Here is a 25,600-nt window from a genome sequence, read left to right as displayed (position 1 = left end):
AAGCAACAAGGTCAAAGCAATCATGTGCTGGAGCTTGCGAGGCTCCAATGACCCACACAATAAACTTTCTATACTTTCTATCTTGATACCTGATTAGCTCGGGTGTTTTTTTTTTTTTTTTTTTAATAGTGGTGGAGACCTTAGTAACACACTCTATCTAAGTTACCTTCTTATGGCTGCCCATGGACTTAGACAAAAAGTAGTACCGAGAAATGGCATGCTCTACTGTTAAGAAATACCAAAGAATGTGGAAGTGGTTTAGGAACTGGATGCTAGCAAGAGCCTGGAGGTGTTTTGAAATGCATGTTGGACAAAAACTGAATCACAGATCCCGAAGGAAGTTTCTTGTCGGGGCTCAGAAGTGAGTTTCAGGGAAGCCTCCATCCAGTCTTCTCAGAGATCACATAAGAAGCCATGAACACCAGTAGAAACAGGAACATGGGTAGGTTATCCGGTGGAAACAGGGAATAAGGTGATTAATACTGGAGGAAAGGTGATCGTTGCTGCAAATCGGCAAGAGACTTAGCCCATTTATTATGTCTTGGTGTTTTCGGGACAATGACGAGGCTACTAGGCAGGTGGTGAGGAAAGTCCCGTGGATTTGCAGTAAAATGTGAAAAGATCTGGAACATTCTCACCTGGCCATACTGTAAAGATTGAAACAAACCTAATCATCAGAAAACGCCAAAGATGTGGCCAGGGGACTGTTGATGGAGATTGGCTCTGCTAGATGCTACACAACAGGATGATAGCAAATGCAAAGATGGCATCATGAGATCTCAGGAGCCCTCCCCAGGCCAGGATGCTAGGCCCTGGGGGGAGGAATGGTTTCTGGACTCTGTTCCTTGCATTATGATTCAGCACTCTTTCACAGCCCAGCTGTGGTTCAAGCAGGCTGCCAATGGGGCAAATAGCACCCCAGCTGGGAAACAAATATTCAACATGTGAGCCTATAGGGACACTTTATGTTTAGACCACAACAAGCTCCCAGAATAGGGAGATCAGAAAGAAAGAAAACTTTCCATAGGGCCAGGGACCTGTGAGAGCCTGGAGGAACTCATTCATTCATTCATTCATTCATTCATTCATTCATTCAGCTCATCATTCCTCATAACCATTGACCTCATCCACTGCATGCTAGGAACAGGGAAAGCAATGAAGAAGAGAAAGCTCATCCCTTCTCTGACCTCACCTTTTGTCAAATGGAAACAGAAGACACATGTGCAGATTGTTACAGATGCTAGAGTCTGAGGGGAACACACCTACGCAGGCAACCACTCCTTCTGGGACAGTGAGGATGGCACAGTGCCCACATGTTGGGTGGTGAGGACGGAAAGGTGTCTACGATGCAAAGGTGGGGAGGAATATTGCATATAACAGGAGCAAGAGAGACCACAGCAAAGGTGTTTTCAAATAAAGGAGAAATCCCAGGCAATCTGGAGGTTGCAAGGAGGTGGTAAGTAAAGTTAGCCAGTAACAGGATCCTGACAAATCGTGTAAGCTGTTTAAGAGTTTGGCTTCTTTCTGAGGCTATGGGAGGAAATGTTCAGTTGCTCACTTTAGAAAATCACCCCCTGCCAGCCAGTGTTTTGGAATGTGAGATGCCAGAGGCAGGACACTGATGAGAGGCTCTCAAAGTGGTGATGGAGACTGAGCTGGCTGAGGCACAGTCAGCAGGAGGTGGGGAACACTGGCAATAAAGGACATGAGGAAGGGTACTAACGTCTGCCCTCAGCAATGGAGAAAGTACTCCAGCACAAGGAGCTTGGGGTTGGGAGTAGATCTCCATGGGATATGGAGGGTCCTGTGGGGTAATCAGATGGACGTGTCCTGCAGGCTGTGCAGCCTGAACAGTAAGGAGAGTACTCAACTGGAGCCTGCAGCTGGGAGCCTGTGGACATTGGTGACATCGCTCAGGAATGCTTAGAGGACAGTAAGAGATAACACCCCAGGAAGATAGAGATGGAAGAGAGAGCAATGCCGTCTAAGGAGATGCAATAATGAAAGTCACAGAAGGGACACTAAGCCCTGAACTCTCTTCTTGAATAAGCTAGGCTGGATGGTGCTGTCTGAAGACTTCCTGGGGAAACCTTTTCCTGGCACCACCAGCACACCCACTGCAAAAGAGCTGGAGGCAGAAGTCAGGAGGCCGCCTGTGTCCTTTGTTAATTATTAAAAATACTGTCTAAAAGCACAGGAAATGAGCTCGTGTAAGAACGATTCTCTTGGGTGGGTTCGGTCCATTCTGAAAAGGTACTAGGGGTTGGAGTGTGAGTGGGTGGGGTGGCTTCAAAGAACAAAACAACTTTCAGAGTGTGGTGACCTGAACACCTCGAGAACCCTCATCTGTAATGACAAGTTACAACCTCTAAGGGTGGGTGGGGCCTGGAAGGGGAGACAGGCATCCTTAAGCCATGGCCTAGATAGGGGTGGTCGCTAGGAGGCTCCACACAATCAAATACCAAGACTTAAGATCCCTCAGAGCCACATTTACCAAGGGAACACAAGGGGAATGTGGAGAAATGAGCCAATTCCCACAGGCCCACTAAGGAAACTTCCTCCACAGACATGCAAAGGCTAGACCTTCTGAGTCTCAGGCCAGAGCTTCTGAAGTATCAGAAACACCAGGGGCATCTGGAACACCAGGACATTCGGAGCATCGTGACCATCTTGACCAGTCCTGTCTTCTGCTGTAGCTCTCACATAGCTGAGGTGGCTTGGGAAGTGCCTGTGTTACAGTCCAACCATTCTAGATTACTCTAAAATGAGCCGTGTAAGCCATTTTCAGCTTGCCAAGAAGGCATGGTTGTTCTAGATTTCTGGCTTTCAGTGCTTGCTGGGATCTCAACATCATCGTAGTCATTTTCGGAGCCCGAGATAGAAAAGACCTTCTTGTTTCTGACTTTCCTCACTGATGAGTACCAAGCCAGTGGTTGGCTTGGAGCTTCCTGTGGGGCTAAAGCACAGAAAAAGGTCATTACATGCAAGGCTACTCTGTGTTGATGTATTTTTGACTGAGTGACTCAACATTACTTTTGAGCCCGATACAGATCTTCCCACTTCCTGGAAGGCCAGTTCCCCATTTCACAGATGAAAAACAGTCACAGGCATGACACATGTCTCAGGATCGTCTAATTGTATGAATGACAAATGCTGGGCAGACCTCTTGGCTCCCACATCTCTGCTTTAAGAGCCTCACATCAAGGGAACTATGCTGCGAACACTTAGGAAGCAGATCATAGCTAGTTACTAGGTGACCACAGTTGTATCCACAGATCCCAGATCACAAGGGTCCAATGGACTTGTTGGTGCATCCCTCCCTGTACCCTAGGCTGCTTCCCGGGACCGTTTGCCATTGCTTACATGCAAATCTGCGTGCTAAGAAGGAAGGAAATGGGGTGTGTATATGTGTGGGGGTTGTTTTCAAAGATAGAATCACTGCACAATGGGTCTATAGCAGGAACAAGAGTGGTTACTGCTGTTCATCTGTGACTTGAGAATGATTCTCCTGAGGTTCGTGTGTTGGAGACTTGGTGACATTAAAAGGTGTATGTGTTGGGGGGTGGGGGTGGGGAGCACAACGGTTAACGGTTCCTACTGCTTTGCAGAGGACCTCAATTCAGTTCCCAGAAACCATATCAGATGGCTCACATCCACCTCTAACTCCAGCCCCAGGGGATTCAATGCCCTCTTCTGGACTCTGGACATATGTGTACTTATGGTACACATGTAGGCAGACACTCAAACACAAATGAACACAAAACTAAAATAATAATAATAAAAAAAAAGGTGGTAGGACCTTCAAGAGTTGGAGCCTGATTAGAATTGGTATGGATCCCTCCCTTGCTCTCTACCCTGTCCTACCATGTGATTTCCTGCTGTCACATGGGCTCCTGCAATGATGCCACACTTATCATATGATGTAGCTTTCCAGTACCATGCTATTTGAACACTCAGCCACTAAAACTGCAAACTAATTAAGCCTCATTTTTAAAAAGCTACCCAGTCTTAAGTATTTTGTTGGAGTAACAGAATAGCTTAGCTACACCTATAATGAGAACCAGATTTGCCTCCACAATAATTTGCCACACAATAATTGTATCCTCCTCCAAGGAAATTGAAAAACTTTTGCCATTCCATTTCCTGTAAAATGAGTTCATGTTTAGACTCAGCAGTCAGTTTAGTGATCATGGGTAAATCATTTAACTTCCCTGGGCCTCAGTATTGTCAACTGTCCAAGGATTAATGATAGCTATCAGTTTCACAGAGCTAGGAGGGTTTACAGGAGGTCATGTCTAACAGGGAGCCAGTCAAGGGAACCAGGGGACATTCAGGAATGGTGGGGCTCAACTGTAATCATAACACTTTGGGAAATGAAGACAGAAGATTTAAGGAGTTCAAGTTAATCCTTGGCTGCTAAGGGAGTTTAAGGCCAACCTGGGCTACATGGGACCCTGTATCAGAAAACAAAACACAAAAAGGGACTGGGAAGTTCAGTCTGCAAATTACTTGCCTTGCAAGCATGAAGACCCAAGTTTGATCCTGAGAACCCCTGTCTGCCTGCCTTGCCTATCTATTTGTCTGTCTGTCTGTCTGTCTATCTATAATCTACATATTCATCTATCTAGAGTCTTTCTTTTCATCTATTATCTATTTATCTAATCTTTCTATCAACCTATCATCTATCACCTATCCATCTATCCATCTATCTATCATCTATCTATCTCTCCATCCATCATCTATCTGTCTATCTATCTATCTTCTATCACTCTGTCTTCATGTGTGATTGTCATGGTAGTACACATCTGTAATCCCAGCACAGGGCAGATCCCTAGGACTCACTGGCCAGCGCTGCCTCATCTGCTTGGTGACTTCCAGCCAATGAAAAATTGTTTTTGTTTTTCTTGTTTTTTTGACCCAGGGTTTCTCTGTGTAGCGCTGGCTGGCCCAGAACTCTTTGTAGACTAGGCTGACTTCCAACTCACAGAGATCCACCTTCCTCTGCCTCTTGAGTGCTGGGATTAAAGGCATGCACCACCATCACCTGGTTGAAAGATTGTTTTCTAAATAAGGTGGACGCTGCCCAAGGAACCACTGGCTTTCATGTACATATGACACTCATTCTCAAGCACCCATATACACATGAACATACACACTAAAGTTAAAAAAAAAAAAAGCCAAAATCTGCAAAATGGGAAGAGCCCTCCCCAGATACCAAAATAGCTAGGGCCTTTATCTTGGACTCCCCTCCTCCACAACTTTGAGAAAATAGTTTTCCAGCTGTTGAAGTCACACAGCCTGTAGTATCTTGTTAGTAAGGTAAAGAAAACACCTTCATACATTCATTATCCTATCCAGAATGAAACTGTTAGCAGTAAAATGTATTTACCAGGGTCTTCTGGGAAAGGCAAGTCTCTGGGTGGCAGAGCAGGTAACTGCTCTGGTGATGGATTAAGCACATTCCTAGAGAGAGAGAGAGAGAGAGAGAGAGAGAGAGAGAGAGAGAGAGAGAGAGAGAGAGAGAGTCAGTGGTTGGTCTAAATCAAGCCTACTACCAGCTGCTTTGTAAGATATCAAGGCAAATGAGTGGGTTGAAGATTCAAATCTAGATCCCGACAAATTACAAGTATTTCCTTCCCTTTCTAGATTCTGCATTCCATTTCTGTCATCCCAAAGAAATCATTTCCTGTAGCCCAGGGAATGAGCACAGATCATCTGTAGGGCACAGGGTTCGTCCTCCTGTGTGATGCTACGCATCAGGTGTGTTTCAGTTTGCAAGGCAGATGTCCTTCCTCCTGATGTTAGGTACCAACACTGACCATTGGTGATGCTACCAATTTACTACTTATATCTCCAGAATATTCCAGGTGGGACTGTTCACAACAGCCCCACTGTTACAGATGCTAAATGCTCCCGAAGGCCCAGTGTGGCACTGTTGGAAAGTGGTGAAAAATGTAAGAGTTGGGGCCTAGTGGGAAGTTTTGAAATGACTAGAAGCATGTGTTCAAAGATGGCTGTGGGCCCAAAGTCCCTTCCACCTCTCCTCACCCCTCTCTGGCTGATGCACTGCCTCACCGCAGGCCCAAAGCAACAAGGCCAACCAATCATAGCCTCGAAACCGAAGAACAGTGAGCCAAGAGAAACCGTGTCTCTATAAGCAGATTGCCACAGGCATTTATTACAGTAACAGAAACTTACATAAAATTACCACCACACTACCTGAATGCCCATTCACAGTAGATGGGACAGATTGACCATAGCCTACTCCTACAGTGGAATGTTCTACAGCAAGCGGAACAAATAATCTACAACTACACTCAATGAATATGACAAAAATAGTATTGACCTGGGGTTGTAGCTCAATAGAGGAGCCTGGCATGTTACATGTGAGGTCCTGGGGTTGAATGGATGCCCTAGTACTGGAAAACAAAACAAAACAAACAAACAAACAAAAACAGCAAAAGATGCAAAATCCTGTGTACCATTTTGTTCATGCAAAGCACAAAATGAAAACCAGACAACAACAAACACCTTCCTGATCCCTTCTGGCTAGTAGGCATTTGGGGGTGCCGTGCCGCAGGCCTTAGAAAATAAGTGTCTACGGTGTTAGTGCCTTCCACTCTTTTGTTTTGTTTTGTTTTTTGAGACAGGGTTTCTCTGTATTGTTTTGGAGGCTGTCCTGGAACTAGCTCTGTAGACCAGGCTGGCCTCAAACTCACAAAGCTCTGACTGCCTCTGCCTCCCGAGGACACTGGATTAAAGGCGTGTGCTACCAATGCCCGGCTGCCATCCACTTTCGATCTGGGCACTGTTACCTGTGTCTGCCCAGTTCATGGGAAGTTGTTGAGCTGTGTGCTTCCTGGAAACATTTTTCTTTAGTAATACCACACTTCTGTGGGAAGATTTCACTGTAGTACCAGCAAGGCATTGGCTGTCTGGCTGTGTGACGCTTGGCTGACCCAGCAAGGAAAAGTTGTATTTTTTGGTCTCTTTAAATCCAATAAATTCTATTTTAGGAAAGTATAGGTTTGTTTTTGTTTGTTTGTTTGTTTTTGCATGATGAAAGGCTGATTGGATCCGGGTGACCACCTCTCAACTTTCAGAATATCACATTGATAATCACTGTGTTTATGCACCTGGGATTTGGCCACTTCTGATGGTATGCTCATGACATCCATTTATGGGGGATGCCTGCCTCTGTTTGTTGGGCCATTGACTCCTGGAGGGGCTGGAGACTGCATAGTTTAACTCAGTCATGGGCTGTCTGTCAGGATCCCTGTATCAAAGCTCAGCTGAGCTGCCTGGGTCTGTGATGAGCTGTCTGGGTCTGTGATGAGCTGTCTGGGTCTGTGATGAGCTGTCTGGGTCTGTGATGCTTCCCATTTGCTGACACACATATTTACACACACAGTTGCTGGGATCTGTCCTCAGAATTAGCAGGGAAGGACAGCTGGAGGTTTGTGTCTGGTTCCTCCTGGGTACTAGCCTATGTGCCTTTTTTCTTCTGCTGATTTTATCTATTTTGGGCTGTATTAAGCTATAGTGTGCAGGGCATGGTGATGCGCACCTTTGATCCCAGCACTCAGGAGGCTGAGGAAGATGGATTTCTATGAGTTTGAGGCCAGCCTGGTCTACATAGTGAGTTCCAGGCTAGCCAGAGATACATAATAGAACCTTGTCTCAAACAAACGAAAGACCGTGTGAGTGAGATAATTTCTAGATTCAGTGAGTCCTTCATGAATCCTTGCTCCTAATGGTAGCCCTGTGGATGCCTCAACACAAACAGTAATAAAAGAGCCCAAACACATCACAAAAAGCAGAAGTAAGGCTGATGCTCCAGCTAGAGGATCCAGGTTCTGTTCCCAGCACCCATGTGGTGGCTCACAGCTATCCATAACTCCAGTCTCTGGGGATCCAGATGTCCTCCTTCTTGGGCATCAGGCACACACATGGTGCATAGACACACATGTAGGCAAAACATTCATACACATAAAATAGATAAATCTCTAAAGGTAGAAGCAAATGCTATGGTTTTATACAATTTTTTTTTCAGAGGATCACACTTGGAATCTGCTTAAAGCAAAGAAGTATTATGGAGGCTGGAACACAAAGCCTAAGCAGCAACCTCTGTCAGAATAGACATGTTCAGGGAGCCTCCGATAACAGTGCCAGAGGTGCTCTGTACTTACAATGTCCCAGGCCTCCATCTCACCAGCTCCATAGGAAAGGGGTCATTGCACACACACCAGAACAACAGTGGAAGGGGACAGATAGTGGGTCTCAAAGTTGAGCAGGAGTCTCCCCGCACTTACTCATACATCTTTTCTTCATCTCTTCCATTATATTTCCCCGTGGACTCGGCAATTGCCCATTTCTTGCCTAAGGGGGAAACCATATTCATTAGTGACAGTTGTGACTTCAGAATTCTGACGTCCTTGGAAAACAAGCAGACCCAGGACATTTGAAAGGGAACTGCCAAGAGGTAACTGACTTGGGACTTTTTTTTTGGTTAAGGGTCATGTTTTTGTTCATATCTGAAAACGAAAGGTTTATTTTTTTTTAGCTCATTATTTATTTATGTGCATGCATACACATGTTCATGCCTCATGTGTGGAAGTCAGTTCTGGGAACCAAACTCAGATTATAGACTTAATGGCAAGCGCCTTTACCTGATGAGCCGAGATCTCACTGGTCTAAAAGAATAACATGAATACACCAGACATAATCTCAGTACTTGAGAGGCAGAGGCAGGAGACCAGGGGTTCAACCACAACCTGAACCATGTGAGACCCTGTCTCAAAAAAAAAAAAAAAAGCAAAAACAAAAACAAAAACAAACAAACAAGCAAACAAACAAACAAAAAAACCCCAAAAGCTTCTCTTTGTTCCCTTCTGAGCCCCACAGAAAAGATGACATCAGCACCAGGCCAAAACAGGGCTCCAACCCCAGTGCCTGGAGACAGACTCTGCCTCTGCTATCACCCAAATCTTCTGACAAGGTCTTTTGAGATAAATCTCCTCCCCTTCACCATGTGTATGAGAAACTGAGGCCCAAGGACAGACATTAGTGGCATGGCTAGAAACCACACCCAAAGTGCAAGATGCTCCATCTAAGCTCAGCCCGCACACCTACGGGCAGATCTGGAGCCCCATTGCACTGACACCGCCTGCCCCACCTCTACCCTGCCCCACCTCTCCCTGCACAGGTAATTTGGCCACCATTACCTTGTCTAAACTGCCTCCTGCAGACACAGTACAGGATGAGACCCAGGACCGAGGAGACAACGATGATGGCCACAGCTAAGATGATCCAGAAATTGTTGCTCCACCAAGTCATTGCTGCGGAAGCCTAAGAAGAATAGAGACTGAGGCATGAGCGGGAAGCCTTAAGGGTGGGGCTGTCATCTACCATGTTTCCTGACACATCTGCTGAAGAGCCAGTTAGTCAACCTTATAGACAGCGCCTGAGCAGGCCACACACAAGTCTCTTAACATCCTCTGAGCCTGTGCCCCGTGTCTACCATGAGACCGATGCTGCCAGCTGCTTCATGGAAGTTTGTGAGGTTTAGCTACACATCACGTACCTACCAGGCACTCCGAAAATAGATGACATATGCCACAGCAGAGGGAAGATGTACCACTGAGAGCAGCTCCCAGGTATAGTTCTTTATATCACAAAGACTAGATACACATTTTATTAATGAGGAGAGAGAATTTTGTTGCTGTTTGTCTTGAGGATGGGCTTGGGGAAAATAGCCTGACATGTGCTATGATTTGAACACGGCTTGCCCCACTGGAACTCATGCAGAGAAATGAGATTTTTAAACAAATTAAAATAAAAATTATTTTATGAGAATGAGTGTTTTGGCTGCATGTATCTCTGTGTGCCCCATGTGGTCCTGGTGTTCATGGAGCCAGAAGACAGTGCCCGATCCCCAGGAATTGGAGTTTTGGACAGTTGTGAGCTGCTGTGTGGGTCCTGGGAATCAAACCCTGAACCTCTAGAAGAGTGGCTGGTGCTTTTAGCAGCCAAAACATTTCTCTCCCCCCTGCCCCCATGATAGGATTTCTTTTTTTTTTTTCTTTTTGATTTTTGGTTTTTGGTTTTGTGGAGACAGAGTTTCTCTGTGTTACACTCCTGACTGTTCTGGCACTTTCTCATAGACCAGGCTGGTCTCAAACTCACAGAGATCTGTCTACCTTCCTCTGCCTCCCAAGTGCTGGGATTAAAGGTATGCACCACCACCGCCCACCTGATGATGGAATTTTTAAGAGTCATTTGGAGCCAGGTGTGGTGGTTCACATTTATAACCCCAGCGCTCCAGAGCCTGAGCCTCAAGTTCAGAGCCAGCCTTGGCTACAAACAATCAGCCCAATAAAAGACATTTGGGTCATGCAAGCTCCACTCTAATGAAGTGATTGACACTATTTTATGGGAAGGAACCTTCATTTTTGCAGGACTCAGTACACACCAGTTCTCTTCTAGTCAAGAGTTGAAATAGTAAGAGACCCTCTCCATGTAATCTTGGAATCCTCTAATTTTCCAATTAACCTTGAACCAAAATAAATCTCTTTTTTTTTTCCAAAAGAAGTTAGCCAGTCTGTTGTAGGAACACAACAAACCAAGACCACCAGTCTGTTTGGGCATGGTGTGGTATAAGCTGTAGGCGCAGTCAGCCGAGTTAATGCACATGGAAAAATATCAGTAATTTGGGGGTGCAAAGACTGACTGGAGAAGAGTCCAAAGACATGGGTAAAACCAAACATGGCTGGTAAAATAAACAAACAAACAAATAAGAAGCAATTAAGTGACTCCTCGTGGTTCTTTGCTACACTTAGAGATCAGTGCCTTATCCAGTCATCATCAGAGAGACTTCCTCCAGAAGCAGATGGGAACAGATGTGGAGAGCCACAGCCAGACATTATGCAGACAGAGAGTCTAAATTGGAGGTCTCCACTAAATCCCTCCCCTCAGAGCTCAGGGAATCCTGTGGAAGAGGAAGCAGAAAGTGTATAAGAATCAGAAGGGCTGGAGGACACCAAGAGAACACAGCTCCCTGGATCTGTGCAAGGCACATATGAGCTCACAGAGACCAAAGCAACAATCACAGGGCCTGCAGGGGTCTTCACTGCGCCCTCCATGCATGCATTCTAGCAATTAGCTTAGTATTTTTTATGGGAGAAAGGGAGTGGACCCAGAGTAGAGGTGGGAAGGAACCTGGAGGAGCAGAGGGAGGGGAAACTATAATCAGGATACATGGTCCGAGAAAAGAATCTATTTTCAATTAAAAAATGGCAGCCACAACAAAAAAGACTGACAAGAGACTTAGAAAGGGTTAGCAGCAGAGGGCGGGGTCAGGAATAAAGCCAGGCACAGCACAGTGAGAAAGTCCCATAGTGGACAATGATGAGTGCATGTATAGGGGAGTTATGCGTTAGTCCCAAGAGCCACCCTGCAGCTGCTGTGAGCAAGAGTTCCTGTTTGCACAGGCTGATGGGCTGGCTAACAAATCAGTGGTGAGAGGTTGGCAGTTTGTGTGTAGCCCCAGAGCCTAGTGGCAGTTTATCTTGGCCTATGCCTAGTCCCTAAAGAGCCATTCTTTGCCCATTTCTGTGTGGGAATTAGCATCCTGTGACTAGAGATCAGGTTAAGCTAACTAACATTCTAAGCAGCAGACCATATTAACTGAACAAGAGCCCTGTTTCCTACCAATCAAAAGGCTAAGAAGGCTATCAGCTAGTATCTTCTGAGACCTATAGCCAAGATTTTTCTGCTGTTGCAACCCATTTCTCTGATTTTTTTTTTTTTTTTTTTTTTTTTTTTTTTTTGAGACAGAGTTTCTTTGTGTAGCTTTGGCTGTCCTGGAACTTACTCTGCAGATCAGGCTGGCCTGGAACTCAGAGATCTAGCTGCCTCTGCCTCCTGGGTGCTGGGATTAAAGGCATATTCCACAAATGCCTGACCATCTATACGATGTTTTTAAATGTTTTGATTTGGTCTGGTGGTTAAGAGCACTTGTTGCTCTTCCAGAGGACCTGAGTTCAATTCCCAGCATCCACATTAAGTAGCTCACAATCATCTCTGGGGGAATCTTTCACCTCTGGCCTCTGCATGTGCATGAACCATGTTGTCTCTCTCTCTCTCTCTCTCTCTCTCTCACACACACACACACACACACACACACACACACACACAATTTAAAATGATAAAGATAGGTGCTGGAGATGGCTCAGTGGTTAAGAACACTGACTGCTTTTTCAGAGGATCCTGGTTTCATTCCCAGAAACCTCATGGAGGCTCACCACGAGTAACTCCAGTTCCAGGGCATCTGATGCCCTCTTCTGGCCTCTGAGAGCACTGCACACACTTAGTGCACAGACACACATGCAGGCAAAACACTCATATAGGTAAAAGCAAGAAAAGATTTAAAAAATGATAAAATATTTTACCAAGTCTTGATTTATGACTTTGCTTGTGCTGTTACTTCATGAAACTATGTGCACATTGGAACATGGAATTGTAGGTAACCTAAAATCTCTCAACTCCTTGAGGTGAGAGCTGTTTTTGCATCAATACCATATTGTAGCTTCCTATTGCCATCAAACCTTCAGTAAATTATGTGACCCCCAGAACCTTGCATGAGCAGAGCCTGAGGGTGAGAATCACATATGCACAGCGGGTTTCTGAGCCAGCAGGACGTGTGATCAGGCAGAGTGAACAGCAGATGCCAGGCTTCAAGTGAGAATAGGGACAGAACTGTGGGAGGAATTCGCTTTCAGTAATTCAGGAGCTGTTGGAGAGAGATCAGGCTCTTTATCCATGGACTGGGCACTTTGAAAATTGGAGACTAAGGTAGGGGTCCTTGGACATGTCCCAGCATCTTGGTTATATAATAGTCAACTTCCCATGTCATTGTGCAGGCAGTGGAGACTCATTCATGCATATTCACGTGGCATCATTTCAGACTGATGCCTTTTAGTGATAGTAGTAACATTTGAAAGTGTTGAGGCAAGTAGCAGAGAAACAAGGCAGAATTAGGCTGCTGGAAAGCAAGCTGGCCTGTCCCCTACTACCCAAAAATGTTACAGGCATATAACTATCGTGTATAGCTAGCACTCCTCAAGATGATTTATTCTGTACTTTTTGATTCCATGTGGCTTTTGTGATTTGTCCACATCGATGTTCTGAGAATCTGATCTACTCTTGGTTCTTTGTCTATCGGTATTCTATAGTTTTCTTTTTTCTTTGTGTTTTTCTTTCTTATTAAGTTTCTCCAAAAAGGCATACATATCTGCACTTTAAAGTGACAGAGATTGGCATCAGGGCACAAGGGATAAAACCTGTTGTGCTGGAAGACTGGATAAAAGAAGAAAGGGAGATCAGGAGCCATCACTCACACTGTCAATCCTCTTTGTTACCTGACTTTTGATCTACTTGCATTCACTCTGATAAAGCAGGAGAGAGAGAAGCAAACATGTAGTACACTTCCATGAAAAGTTATTAAGTTTCAAAATTAAAAAAACAAAAACCTGCATTTTCACTAGATTCTTGGGAAAGATGATAGAGGAAGACTGATGTTGCCAGGAAGACTGATGTGGACCATTTCGAAGCTGTTCAGGGAGCTAAGGGTTTTTGTTTTCCCAGTTTATCTGAGAAATGAAATTGATCAGATTTGCCATCCATGGTTTTAGTGTGTCCAGGGCCCTGGAAGTCTGGGAAATATATTCCCATCTCTCACTTCATCCTCAACCCTCACACTCTTCCCCAGATGGGAAGCAAAGACCATAGAGAAGTGAAGTCCCCAAGGTCACCCAGAAAGGCCAGAATGCTTTCTCTCTTTGTCACAGGGCCTTCACCTAGTGACAATGATGTCTCGAGTCACCATAGAAAGGCCGATTGGAGTTCACACATCCTGCTTTAGAAGGAGAATCACTGGCTGTGATATGGTGCTGTGGCAATCCCCCAGAGTGAATGTTCAGTGCCCACCACGGATAATACCCTCTTCCCCATGGACTGTGGAGAGATGCTTTTTCAATGGAACAGGGTAATTTGTTTGCTGAGAGAGTCAAACAGAGAGGGAGACCAAGAGAACCACCTTCCATTTCCAGTCATCTGAGAGCACCAGGCTAATTCAATGGTGAAGGTGCTTCCAAACAGGAAAAGTGTTCTGCAGATATATGTGGGGAGTATACGCAGGGGCAGAGCAGGAAAGACATAGAAACCAGATCTTACTCTGGCCACAGCTTGGGGCCAAGCGGGTAGATAAGACTGTAGGTTGCAGGGTTGCTGAGCGTAGGACAAACAAGTGCCTGACTGAAAGGATGCCCAAGGCTGTGGCCACAACTCTCAGAGGACAAAAGGCTTCTCAAGGGTAGGCTATCTGAGAGGCTGGGCGAGGAGGATGACTTGAACCCAGGAGCCTGGACAGCATAATGAGACTGTGTATGTTTAAAAGATGTTATATTGGGGCTACAGAGATGGCGCCTTGGTTAAGAGCACTGGCTGTTCTTCCAGTAGACCTGGGTTTTTTTTTTTTTTTTTTTTTTTTTTCTAGCACCCAAATGGCTGGCTCCAGTTCCAGGGAACCCAGTGCCGCCTTCTGGTCTCTGCACGCTCTGCATGGACAGGATGCTTGCATATAGCTGCTGGCAAACAGTCATACAAAATAAAAACTTAAAAAGTCATCCTTCAGTTTTGGAAGTCAGAAGTTCACAAATATCTCACGTGTAAGTCTAAAACCAAAGGACTGTGGCTGTGAGTTTTAGAGGCTCAACGACAAAATCCACTTTCTTATAATTTTGGGTTTTAGAAGTCACTCACAGTCCTTGGCTCATGACCATTTCCTGCCCTCAAAGCCAGCCCTGTTACAAGACTGTGTTCATCATTCTGTGTTCGTATCTCCCTCTGCTTCTTCCCTACCTCCTTTCTTCCCCTTAAGGACTTGTAAGATTGCACTGGGCCCATCCTCTGACTCAGGATCATTTCCCCATCTCAGTCATCTGGTTAGAAGCCTTGATTTCCATTTACTATGAACTCTGGCACAGTCAAGTGGACATGTTGAGGAAGGGAAGGGCTGTGACACAGATGATGCCATTCTTACTCTTTAGTTAAATCTGATCCATGGGTTTATATTGCTGCATCTTAAAAAAAATACTTTGCCATCTCTGTGGTAATCCAAAAAGGAGCTTAGAGAACAATAAGGTGATTCTGCCATCGTCGATCAGAAGTCAGAACCTGGTGCTGGCATTGTCACCTTGGTCACAAAGCAACAGGGTCTTGCTGCAAGGCAGGCTGGGGCTGCCATATGGGAGAAGTAATCTTTGTTTGCAAGTCAGGATGGGTTCTCAAGGCAGGGCTCTAGCTTGGGATAAAGCTGGGCCCTCGGAGCCCAAGTGGGACCCAAGAGTAAACTCAGCCTGGGAGAACAGAATTGTAGAACCAATGCTGGTCTAACCCTGACCCAAATCCACAGATGCTTAATTCACTTATATAAAACAATGTATGTGTGACTTGAGTACGTAAGTCTTAGTAAGTCTTAGTTTGCACAAGCCCACGCACAGTCACATGGGCGCCACTCTTAAGATCACCTCCGTTACTCACAATGCCTGTTTGTCATAAGTGCTGTATAGACAGTGCCACGCTGTGCCGTTGAGGGAACGACGACAAGGGGGGGAAGGGCACACATGTTCAACGCAGAGGTGCTTGGTGTTTTGGAAACTTTCAATCCTCTGTTGGTTGCATCCATAGATGTAGAACCTGTGACTGACAGATGACCCCATTGCCATTTCACAGAAGAGGAAGCAGAACTCAGGTTGAGATTCCAGCCCAGACACCGAAGGCTGTACCGTTCCTCTGCCACCTTGACATGAAACCCACAAATTCCTTCCCTTCATAACAGAACTGAAAGCAGAACCATCGCTAAAAATTTCTAATATTTGCAAGACTTCAGTGTCTAACTGCAGCTTGTTGCTCATAAAGGCAACCCCACTTAGAATACACTTCTATAAGCTGGGTGGTCGGTGGTGGGGCACATGCCTTTAGTCCCAGCACTTGGGAGGCAGAGGCAGGTGGATCTCTGTGAGTTTGGGGCCAGCCTGGTCTACAAGAGCTAGTCCAGGACAGCCTCCAAAACCGCAGAGAAACCCTGTCTCAATAAACAAACAAACAAACAAAATACACTTTTATAGTTAGGTGTGGTGGCATATGCCTTTGGTCCTTACACTAGGGAGGCGGAGGCCGGTGAGGCTCTGTGAGTTCAAGACCAGACTGCTCTACTTATTGAGTTCCAGGACAGCCAGGACTACATAGTGAGACCCTGCCCAAAATAAAACAAAAACAAAAACAAGCAATGAGAACAGCAAAACTGCCATTTGTATTGTGTACTAAGTTTCCGTGAGTTTAATTACTCTACATGCCCCAGCTCATTTAATCCTCACAACAGCTCCATACACTAACTGGTCACCATTATTCTCCCATTTTACAGGTTAGAAAATAGAGGCCCAGGAGAGCTTAACAAGATTGCACAGCAAATAAGTGGGAAAAAAATCAGAAACCAAGTCAAAGATTGTCTGATTCTAGGGTCTTAACTTTTTACCACTAAGTCTGGGCATCTCAGAAACTTTGGATTGCCTGGGACATGTATTAAGATGTGTCTAACTACAAGGTCTTGTATACATGCTCCACTTCCAATTCTGACCTGTGGCTCTGGTAGGAGAATATGTATCAACAAAGTCAACAGGCTGTCTAGAAGGTTCTCTGTTCTCAGCAAGGTACCCCACATTCTGCTGGTCTATAGTGTTCCTAGTTAGTGCTTACTCCCTGGGTCTCTGGCGGCAGCAGGAGCTGGGTGGGATGAAGGGCCCTGAAAAGACTCCTTGAAACCTGGAACCTCCCTGTGTGCTGTGTGCTTGCCGTGGTCCCTGGAAAGGTACCACCAATGGTCAAGCTTCCTCTCGCCGGCAAGGCTGCATGCTGACTTTTTCTCTACTTCTTCATTTAAACTCGCGTGCCTCCATGCCAAGGAAGAAAAACTAACTCCATAGTGTCTCTGGTTTCTTTTCCAGGATGTGGCTCTCTAAGGTCCTTGGAGGCAAGTTGTAAACAGCAAGCATTATCCCATATCAGACAGCCATAGTCGATGTGATAAGGATGTAGAAATGCAGTTCTAGGGGATAAAAGGGCTCCTTGCTTTGTGTCCTCCCTCTAATGCATAACACGTCCTACATCAGTGTTTAGAAAGCATGCACACTCTTCCCCATCTCTCTAGTCATCCTGCCCTTAAGAAGTCTCAGAGATTTATAGAATCTGTAAATCTGTAGTTCAGGAGGATGGGGTGGGGGATGGAATCCACACCAGAAAGAAAGAGGAGGGGAGGGGTTGCTATAGGAACAAGGAAGGGGGAAGGTGTCACAGGACAGGAAACCCTGAGTTTCAAGAAGGGAAGGAAGGGTCTGAGGCCCAGTGTGCTGTTTGTTTACAATGTTATTTCTGCCTGTTATTGACTGTGAACGTTCCAGAAGGGAGGAGAAAAATGAAATGTAGGGATAGAAGAGGATTTAGAACTGAGAGGGAGGAGCCAACACCAGGCTGAGCTTTCAAACTGGAACAGGGGTCAGAGGAGGAGGGATGCTGAATGGAACCTGAGGAAAGATAGGCCATGTGGACAGGATGTTGGGAGCTCACACCAAAAACCTCCATTTCCTCCAAAGTAGGAAGCAAAGTCAATAACCTGGGTACTGGGGTAGACCACTTCTTTGAGGACAGTGCTTCCAAGTGAGCAGAAAGGCCTCCATCACTTTCCTACCTACCCTGAATCTCCCTGTGACACTTCTGCATCCTTCCTTCCCTCCTCCCTGAACCTCTGAGTACTCCTCAGCTACAGGAGGAGACACCCATGACCTGCCTATTTTGTGATGGATGGATGAAACACCCACCAGTACAATGATGGCATCTTTCCCATCTACTGTGTGTTACTTTGCTCATTGTCTTGTACTCTGGTATGCAAGCACCATGACAGCAGGGCCCCTCGCTCCTCTCTTTACAGTAAGTTCCTGGTGTCTAGACCACCAGGACACAGCAGGTGCCTTTGTGTGTCTGTGGATGCATGGATGATTAAAAGCTACAACAGCCTTTTTCTCCTCTGTGGGTAGACATCCCTGGGAGTGAACAGTGGCCACACCTTTGCGAGATGCCTTTTGCAGTTACTGCCCTTTTCTTTCTTTGCAAGATTAGTTCTCCCTTAGCCCGACACTAACTTCTAAACATGGACCACACCTAAATGATTAAGACAATAACCAATAGGGCTGAGGATGTGGCTCTCCAGTAGAGTGTGTGCCTCATGTGCAAAAGCTCAGACATCAAGTCCCGGCACCATAAATAAAAACAATGATACTTGAGAATAATCTTTATTTAGAGCTACAGAACCAAACCATATGGCGATCTTGGGTTACACCACAATGAGCAATACTTCTTCTTTTTTTTTTTTTTTTTTTTTTTCCTTCTCTCCATTAGCTAACACAAAGTGAGTCAACTACTACACGGTTTAACTTGTAGAAAACAGGGCTGTCTAGAGACTGGTAGGAACCAGCCATAGGAGATTGCAATGTTACAGTCAGGAAAAAATAAATAAAATAGGAACCACATGCCCTGGATGATGAAGAACACCCAGCAGTAGCTTTCCTGCCCACGGCCCTCTGCACTTCCTCTCCTCTCCATGTGAAATCTTTTCATGCGTCCAACTTCCCTGGGATGGAGCATTGTGCACAACAGCATTCACCTTCTAGGGCACCACACCTTGCATGAAACTGATCCCTTCCCACCAACAGTCCTGTCCTGAATTTTGACTTTTGTTCAGTGTGCTGTCAGATCCATGCTTGGTAATAGTATAAAGTTTTGATTGAGAGTCTTAAGTTCCTGTCCTGTGTAGTATTATTCCCAAGCCACCTCTTCAGGACACATGACCTTAGGTGAGCCCCTGTCTTCCATCTGCCACCCAGCACTGGGATAGGAGGTAGGCGGGGAAGAAGAGGCCATTGTGAGCATTGGGGAACGGACATTCTAGGTGTCTCCTGGATGCTCTGCATTCCTCAAGTTGCCTAAGACATTTTTAAGGAACCCCAAGGAACCTGATGCAATTCTGTACAGTTTTAGGGGAAAGGATTGGGCAAGACTTTGCATGGGGTGATGGTGGGTAAGCAAGACAGGGATGCAAGGAAGGGCAATTGCTGTCCCGGCTGCAACCTGCTCTTCTCCAGAAGACATTCTGGGGAGCCAGTGACAATACTTCAGCCTTTATCAGGAATCCCTGGGACTGGCGACTCATGACTTTAATCTGGGTACTTGGCAGTCAGAGGCATGGGGATCTCTGTGAGCTCCAGGCCAGCTTAATCAACACAGCAAGTTCTTGGCCAGCCAGGACGACATAGTGAGACCCTGCATGAAAGGAAGAAAGAAAGATAGAAAGTAGGAGAGAGAGAGAGGAGTCAGGGAGGGAGAAATGGCAGAGATGGAGGGAAGTAAGTAAAGAAAGACATAAAAAGGGAAGGAAGACAGAAGAGAAGAAAGAAAAAGAGGGAGAGAAGAAGGAAGGAAGGAAGGGAAGAAAGAAGGAAGGAAGGAGACAGTTTGCCATGTACAAAGTCACACACATTCACAGAAATGTGAAGCACTGAAAGGCCTTGAACTGGGACAGGCTTCCTTCCCCCAGCTTACTGAGCACTGGCTTACTGAGCACCAACTTACTGAGCACGGACTTACTGAGCACCAACTTACTGCTTGTTGGGCACCTGTGTCTGTATCTGGAACAAGATCCTCTATGTCTCCCTAGAGGTTCTGAAACGTTTCCAACAGGTGACACATGAGAAAGAGCTCTTAAGATCACCAGACACAGGCCTTCTCAAGAGCAAATCAAAAACATTCTGTTTACAATTACAATTACCTTCAGGGAAGGGCAACCATGTTCCCTGGGAGGCAACAGAATACCCATGGGCATTGGCTGGGCTGTTGGTGGGAACTGGGGATCGTTGGATTCTTTGGGGCTATAAAGGGGGAATTAAGAGCTGGGGGCCCAGAAGGACAAGCATGAGAAGAGGGACAGGAGGAAGCCAAGCACAAGCCAGTTGCTGGCCCAAACCTGGAGAAGCCACTGGTAGAAGTGGTAGGGTTGGAGTGGCAAAGACCGGGCTGTGCTGCACTCAGTCACAGATGCACTGTGCACCCTCTGGTGGTCTCCCACCCAGTCCTTGATAAGGTCTCCACATCTACCAATGCTGTCTCGAGCGGCTGTGTTTTGGTGGTGTGTGAACCAGGAAAGGGGCCTCGGTTCATACATGAGTAGTCGGTGCATTGCAGTGTTATCCACGGAAGTTGTGAGCCTGTGCTGACTAGGAAGAAAGAGGTGTGGCTCCCCACACTTGCTAGCAGGGGCTTTGGAGGAGGACACTGAAGCAGGGCATGGGATGCGGGTTGGAGCTGATTTCAAAGACACAGGAAGCTGAGTGGCTATCCAAGCCTGTCAGCATGAAGAGTTCTTGCCTGGTTGCTGTCTAGTTACCAGCCTGTCACTGATGGTCAGGGAGTTCATATTCCCATCTGACCACCTTGACCACCTCGCTGACATGCATGCTGGAAATGGCAACTTAAGATGGAGTGTGGACAGGGCAATAAAAAGAGTCCCTAGTCTTTCATTTCTGTGGACCCCTACTCCCCTCAGCCTCCATATCTCGCCTCCTCCCCCGGCCTTCACAATGTCATCTTGTCCCTCCACTCCAGTGTGTCATCTCGGGTTCCAGTCATCTACGCAGACGCCATTTTGCTGTCTCCTCGCCCGTTTGGCCTACTGTTGGCCGCCACATATAAATATGACCCCTTGTTGTCCTTCTGTAGTTCCTTGCCAGTTAGGCAGAGTGAAATATGAGCTCCCAAGGTTAGTCCAGCATGGCCAAGACCCATCCCAATGGGCACTCGCCTACCATGACAGCCTCAGCACTCCCCCAGACTCCCTGTGTCCCATTGAGCCTTTGCTGTGCCAGGGACCTGCAGTTCTAGAGTCCTTGTACTCTGCCTGGCCTTCTGGCTTGGGGCTCAGTCTGTCAGCTTAAAGCAATGATGCTCAGAGTCCTGAACTGACTGACCAGTAGGCCCCCAGGTGGTGGCAGCCCCATGGCTCATATACAGAAACTCCCTAGGGACAAGAGCTTGCTGACTATCTTGAGTTTGCATTTGCATACCAAGCATTGTTTTTTTTATTTAGATATTATGCAAAAATCAATAAAAATGGAAGCACTCCATGTAGATACATAATTTACAGTTTAGAGTAAAACTGAAATAAAATGGAGAAAATGTCAACTATCCACACTCAAATTTGGAAATCCTTTTACTCTGATGGCTTGAAGGAGGGACATGGAGACGGATGCAGGGGATACTGGTGCAGAGACCTCCTGTCCTCTAATTCTTCCCTCGACTTTCTGCCTGATGCTGAGAACTCAGGTACTCCAGATGGGTCTTGAGCATACCATTTTTTTTTTTTTTTTGAGTCAATCTTCAGTTCTCTTGTCAGATGGAATGCAATGCATTTTATGTAAAGAATCATTCACGAATAACTTCTTAAATTATTCATAGCTACTAAAAGGTGATGTTTTTGACCTAAAATATCAGGCTCCTAGGATTTGCTAAGACTCCAAATGTTATTCCACTAGAAAGTCTGGACACTGCGAGTCCTATAAGTGCCCCCAACATCCCACTCTTAGAAATGGGTTCTTCCAACTAGAGGAAAAGCTGTAGCTTGGAAGGAACAGTCATGACTGGCAGCTGTTATGATACTTGCATTTTGCTGGTTTATTTAGTTTTGTTTGAGACAGGGACTCTCTGTGTAGCTCTGGCTGTTCTGGAATTCTATATAGATCAGGCTTGCCTCAAACTCACACAGGTCCATCTGTCTCCATCTTGCTTGTGCCACCACATCTGGCTTAATTTTTTTTTAAGAGCAAAAAATTATTTTATACCTAATATGCATAGTGTATGAGATGAAAAGGTTAAGGTGACTGAACCTTACATTGAGCTTTAATAAAGAAATGGCCTTCTGGGATAAAGGAGGGTGTGAAGGCTGTAGAGGGCTTTGGGTGAGGATGTGGGCAGCAAGCAAGGGCTTTTTAGCGATTTGTAATTACATATTATGACTGATTTAGCTTTTAGTCAATTAAATTTATTATGAGGTATCTATGATGCATACACATGCTAGCACTGTATGTACCAATGATTCTTCAGTAAGATGATATTTATATATTGTTTAAATATACATTATGTCCATTAAGCTTGCTACTAAATAAGATTTATATTTATGTAAAACACATTTACATATTTGTTTTGTGCCACTTGGTGGGTGAAGTTTCCTTTGTGAGTTTCTGTGAGATCTTCTGTTTGTTTGTTTAGTGCTGAGAATTAAACCTAGGCCATTGCATACAAAGCAAGCACTACACCACTGAGCTATACCCCCGAGCCCATGCCGCCTCAAAATAACATGCAATATCTTACTAAAGTAAATGGGTTGATCAAGTTGTTTGTAAAGGAATGTACTACCATTATTTTTTTATACAGAATTATAAAATGACTCTTTTTTTTTTAATGGGGGATGTGTGTTGAGACAGGGGCTCTCCACACAGCCCTGGATGTCCTGGAACTCACTATGTAGAAGAGTCTGGCCTTGAATTCCCAGAGACACACCTGCTTCTGCTTCTCAAGTGCTGGGATTAAAAGCCTGGCTATAAAATGTTTTACTAGGGCTGGGCAGTGGTGACAACATGCCATTACTCCCAGCACTAGGGAAGCAGAGGCAGGTGGATCTCTGTCAGTTCAGGCCAGTCTGGTCTACAGAGTGAGTTCTAGGACGGCTCCAAAGCTACAGAGAAACTCTGTCTTGAAAAACAAAACAAAGCAAAACAAAAAAGTTTTAATAGAAAACCCTGAAGTAAGGGAACACACTATGATCATATCCTTACTCTGTAGTCTGCACTTGCTACCCACTATACAATGATGACATTGTGCTTAGTGTTCCATTAAAAATGATGTCGTATCAGAATGCAAATCCTGTAGAACCAGCAAGGTGAGGGTTCTTAAGCATTATGAATGGTTATCTTCTCTTATTTATTTATTTTGTTTTTTTCTGAAACAGGGTTTCTCTGTAGCTTTGGAGGCTGTCCTAGAACTCGCTTGAATGGTTATCTTCCTTGTTAGTTTAATTTGTTATAGGCTAGCTGTGATGCCTGCATGTGTTAGCACAGTTTTGGGGCCAATACTGGACTGGCAGTTGGCCACACTGTCGTGCTGCTATATGTATGTCTGTCGGTATGAGAGCTTACCAAACCAGGACAGCTGCACATTAATCTTTATTCTGATTTATTTTTTCATAGGACTTAACTCTATTCATATATGCTCAGCCATCATAGCCTATTGCTTGCCTAGCAAATTTGTCTGCCTACAATTAGGAGATGTATCTATTTTCTAGGAAAAAAGGAAGGCAGGAAAGAAAGGGAGGAAAGGGGAAATGTAGGGAGAAGGGAGGAGGAGCGGGGAAGGGGAGGGGAAGACCGGAACTGTGTCCTGCCAAACTTCTGGGGAAACTGACCCTCCCACATGGTCAGTGACATAATACATAGATTAAAACATGATTTTTCAGGGGCTAGACAGATTGCTCAGTGGTTAAGAGCATTGACTGCCTTTTAGAAGATTCTCAAGTTCAATTTCCAGCATCACACGGTGCCTCACAATCATCTGTGACTCCAGCTCTAGGAACCTGTCCTCATCCAGCCTCCAAGGGCACCAGGCATGTAGCTGGAGATACAGACAGACAGGCATGAAAAACACCCATACTCAGTGGTAAAATATTTCCTATTTTTTTAAAAAAGAATCAAGAACTGTTCAACTTCAGTGTTCTTAATATTTGAGCCATGTCTCCAGCCTCCTTTTTCTTTTTGAAGATGGGGGACTTGCTATCTTATCTTCTGGGCTCAGCATTCTTTATTCCCAGCTATAGCCACTGCATCTGGCAGCAAGGCCCTCTTCAATGCTCCTTCAGACACCTACAAATGCACAGCTTCCAGTTTCTTCTAGACAACTTACCAGGGTAGTAAGTCAAGGAAGAAAGAGGTTTAGAGCAAGTGCATAGGGGATGGGGGGAGGAGAGATGGCTTGGTGATTAAAACTATATATTGCTCTTCTGGAGGATCTGAGTTTAACTCCCAGTATCTGTGTTAGGCACCTGGAACTCCATATCCATAGGTTCTGATGCCTTTGGCCTATACACACACACACACACACACACACACACACACACACACACACACACACCCCATTAAAAATAAATCCTTTAGTGGGGTGGTAAGGGCACACACCTTTAATCCCAGCAATTGGGAGGCAGAGGCAGATAGATCTCTGTAAGTTCAAGAACAGTCAGTGCTACAATGCTGGGCAGGGTTTGTCAGGTTGAAGAGAGAAAGGAGAGCACCAGTACCTCAGCAGCGGAATAGGACGTGGGACCCAGGTTTCCATCAAAATTAATTTTCCAGGCAGGGCATGGTGGCACATGATTTTAATCCCAGTACTCTGGAGACAGAGGCAGGAGGATCTCTATGAGTTCCAGGCCAGCCTGGTCTACAAAGCAAGTTCCAGTTCCATGCAGGGCTATTACACAGATAAACCCTGACTTGAAAAACCAAAACCCCCAAACAAACAAAAACTAATTTTTCAGAGGCCAAAAGCAGATGGCTCAGTCAAAATCTCACACTAGCCTAACACCCGAGTGCCAAGGCCTGTGAAGGTACCAGAAACTGAGTGACAAAGATACCAAGAGCCATGTCTTCTAAGTCTTTCATCCAAGAGCCCCAAGATGTAACCTGAGTTTATGAAGTTAGCATTTTGGCAGCCTCAGCACAGTGGTGCTAGGGTCCTCTAACAACTGAGTACCAGTTTTCACCATCATAACCTAGACAATGATAACACCTTACACTTTACACATCTCACTCCCAAACGTTAAATCAGCCTGGAAGATAATCTATCATCCCTGGCACACACTGGAGAAGTAAAGATATGGCTGAAGTCACCCAGCAGCAATGGCTCAGTGGACTCTTCAAGGCCACTGTTCTTCCGGTTGCACCTGAAAGTGTACCACAGCCTCAGGCTACAGTCCCTCAGCCCTTGACTGAGAGGTAGATTGCTCATTTGGCCACACGTCTAACACCAGTGTGGACAGATGACTATGGTGGAAAAAAACGAGATGTGCTTAGGAAAGTTGACGCACTTACCTGAATCGCTGGGGCGTTCGATGCAAGCAGCTGGGGTGACAGCAGTGGACTGAGGGCTGTACTCAGGCACAGCTGGATGAGGCCGTGCTCGCCCACGTACCCTCACTCACCCTTAAAGGCAACAGCCACCAGCCTGACCACACTTCCTCTTTCTGGTCAGCCCATGGCAGCCATCCCCTTTCCAGGGAAGCTGCCTACCCTAGGTTTTCTGGAAGCTAGAATCTTCCCAGTGCTTTTCGAGGCTCCAGCAGAGGCCCACAAAGTCTCATCCTGGGGTGGAGGGGGATCTGAGAAAGACCGGGCTC

At 45.6% G+C, this 25,600-nt stretch overlaps 1 protein-coding gene across 1 annotated transcript; it reads right to left on the bottom strand.

The window, feature by feature from the left end:
* Positions 1-494: 494 nt before the first annotated feature.
* Positions 495-25,392, bottom strand: Scimp (SLP adaptor and CSK interacting membrane protein). The gene is made up of 5 exons (XM_051180118.1): positions 25,296-25,392; positions 9,225-9,348; positions 8,313-8,379; positions 5,390-5,463; positions 495-2,956 (listed from the first exon to the last, which is right to left on the bottom strand). Exons 2-5 carry the CDS (start codon positions 9,334-9,336, stop codon positions 2,760-2,762), a joined length of 450 nt encoding a protein of 149 aa, XP_051036075.1. The 5' UTR covers positions 9,337-9,348; positions 25,296-25,392; the 3' UTR covers positions 495-2,759.
* Between the last annotated feature and the right edge of the window lie 208 nt (positions 25,393-25,600).

Source organism: Phodopus roborovskii, unplaced genomic scaffold (genome assembly GCF_943737965.1).
Source record: "Phodopus roborovskii unplaced genomic scaffold, PHOROB, whole genome shotgun sequence".
NCBI lineage: Eukaryota > Metazoa > Chordata > Mammalia > Rodentia > Cricetidae > Phodopus > Phodopus roborovskii.
The sequence above is the reverse complement of the archived record's forward strand: the minus strand, read 5'-3'. Positions and strand labels throughout refer to the sequence as shown.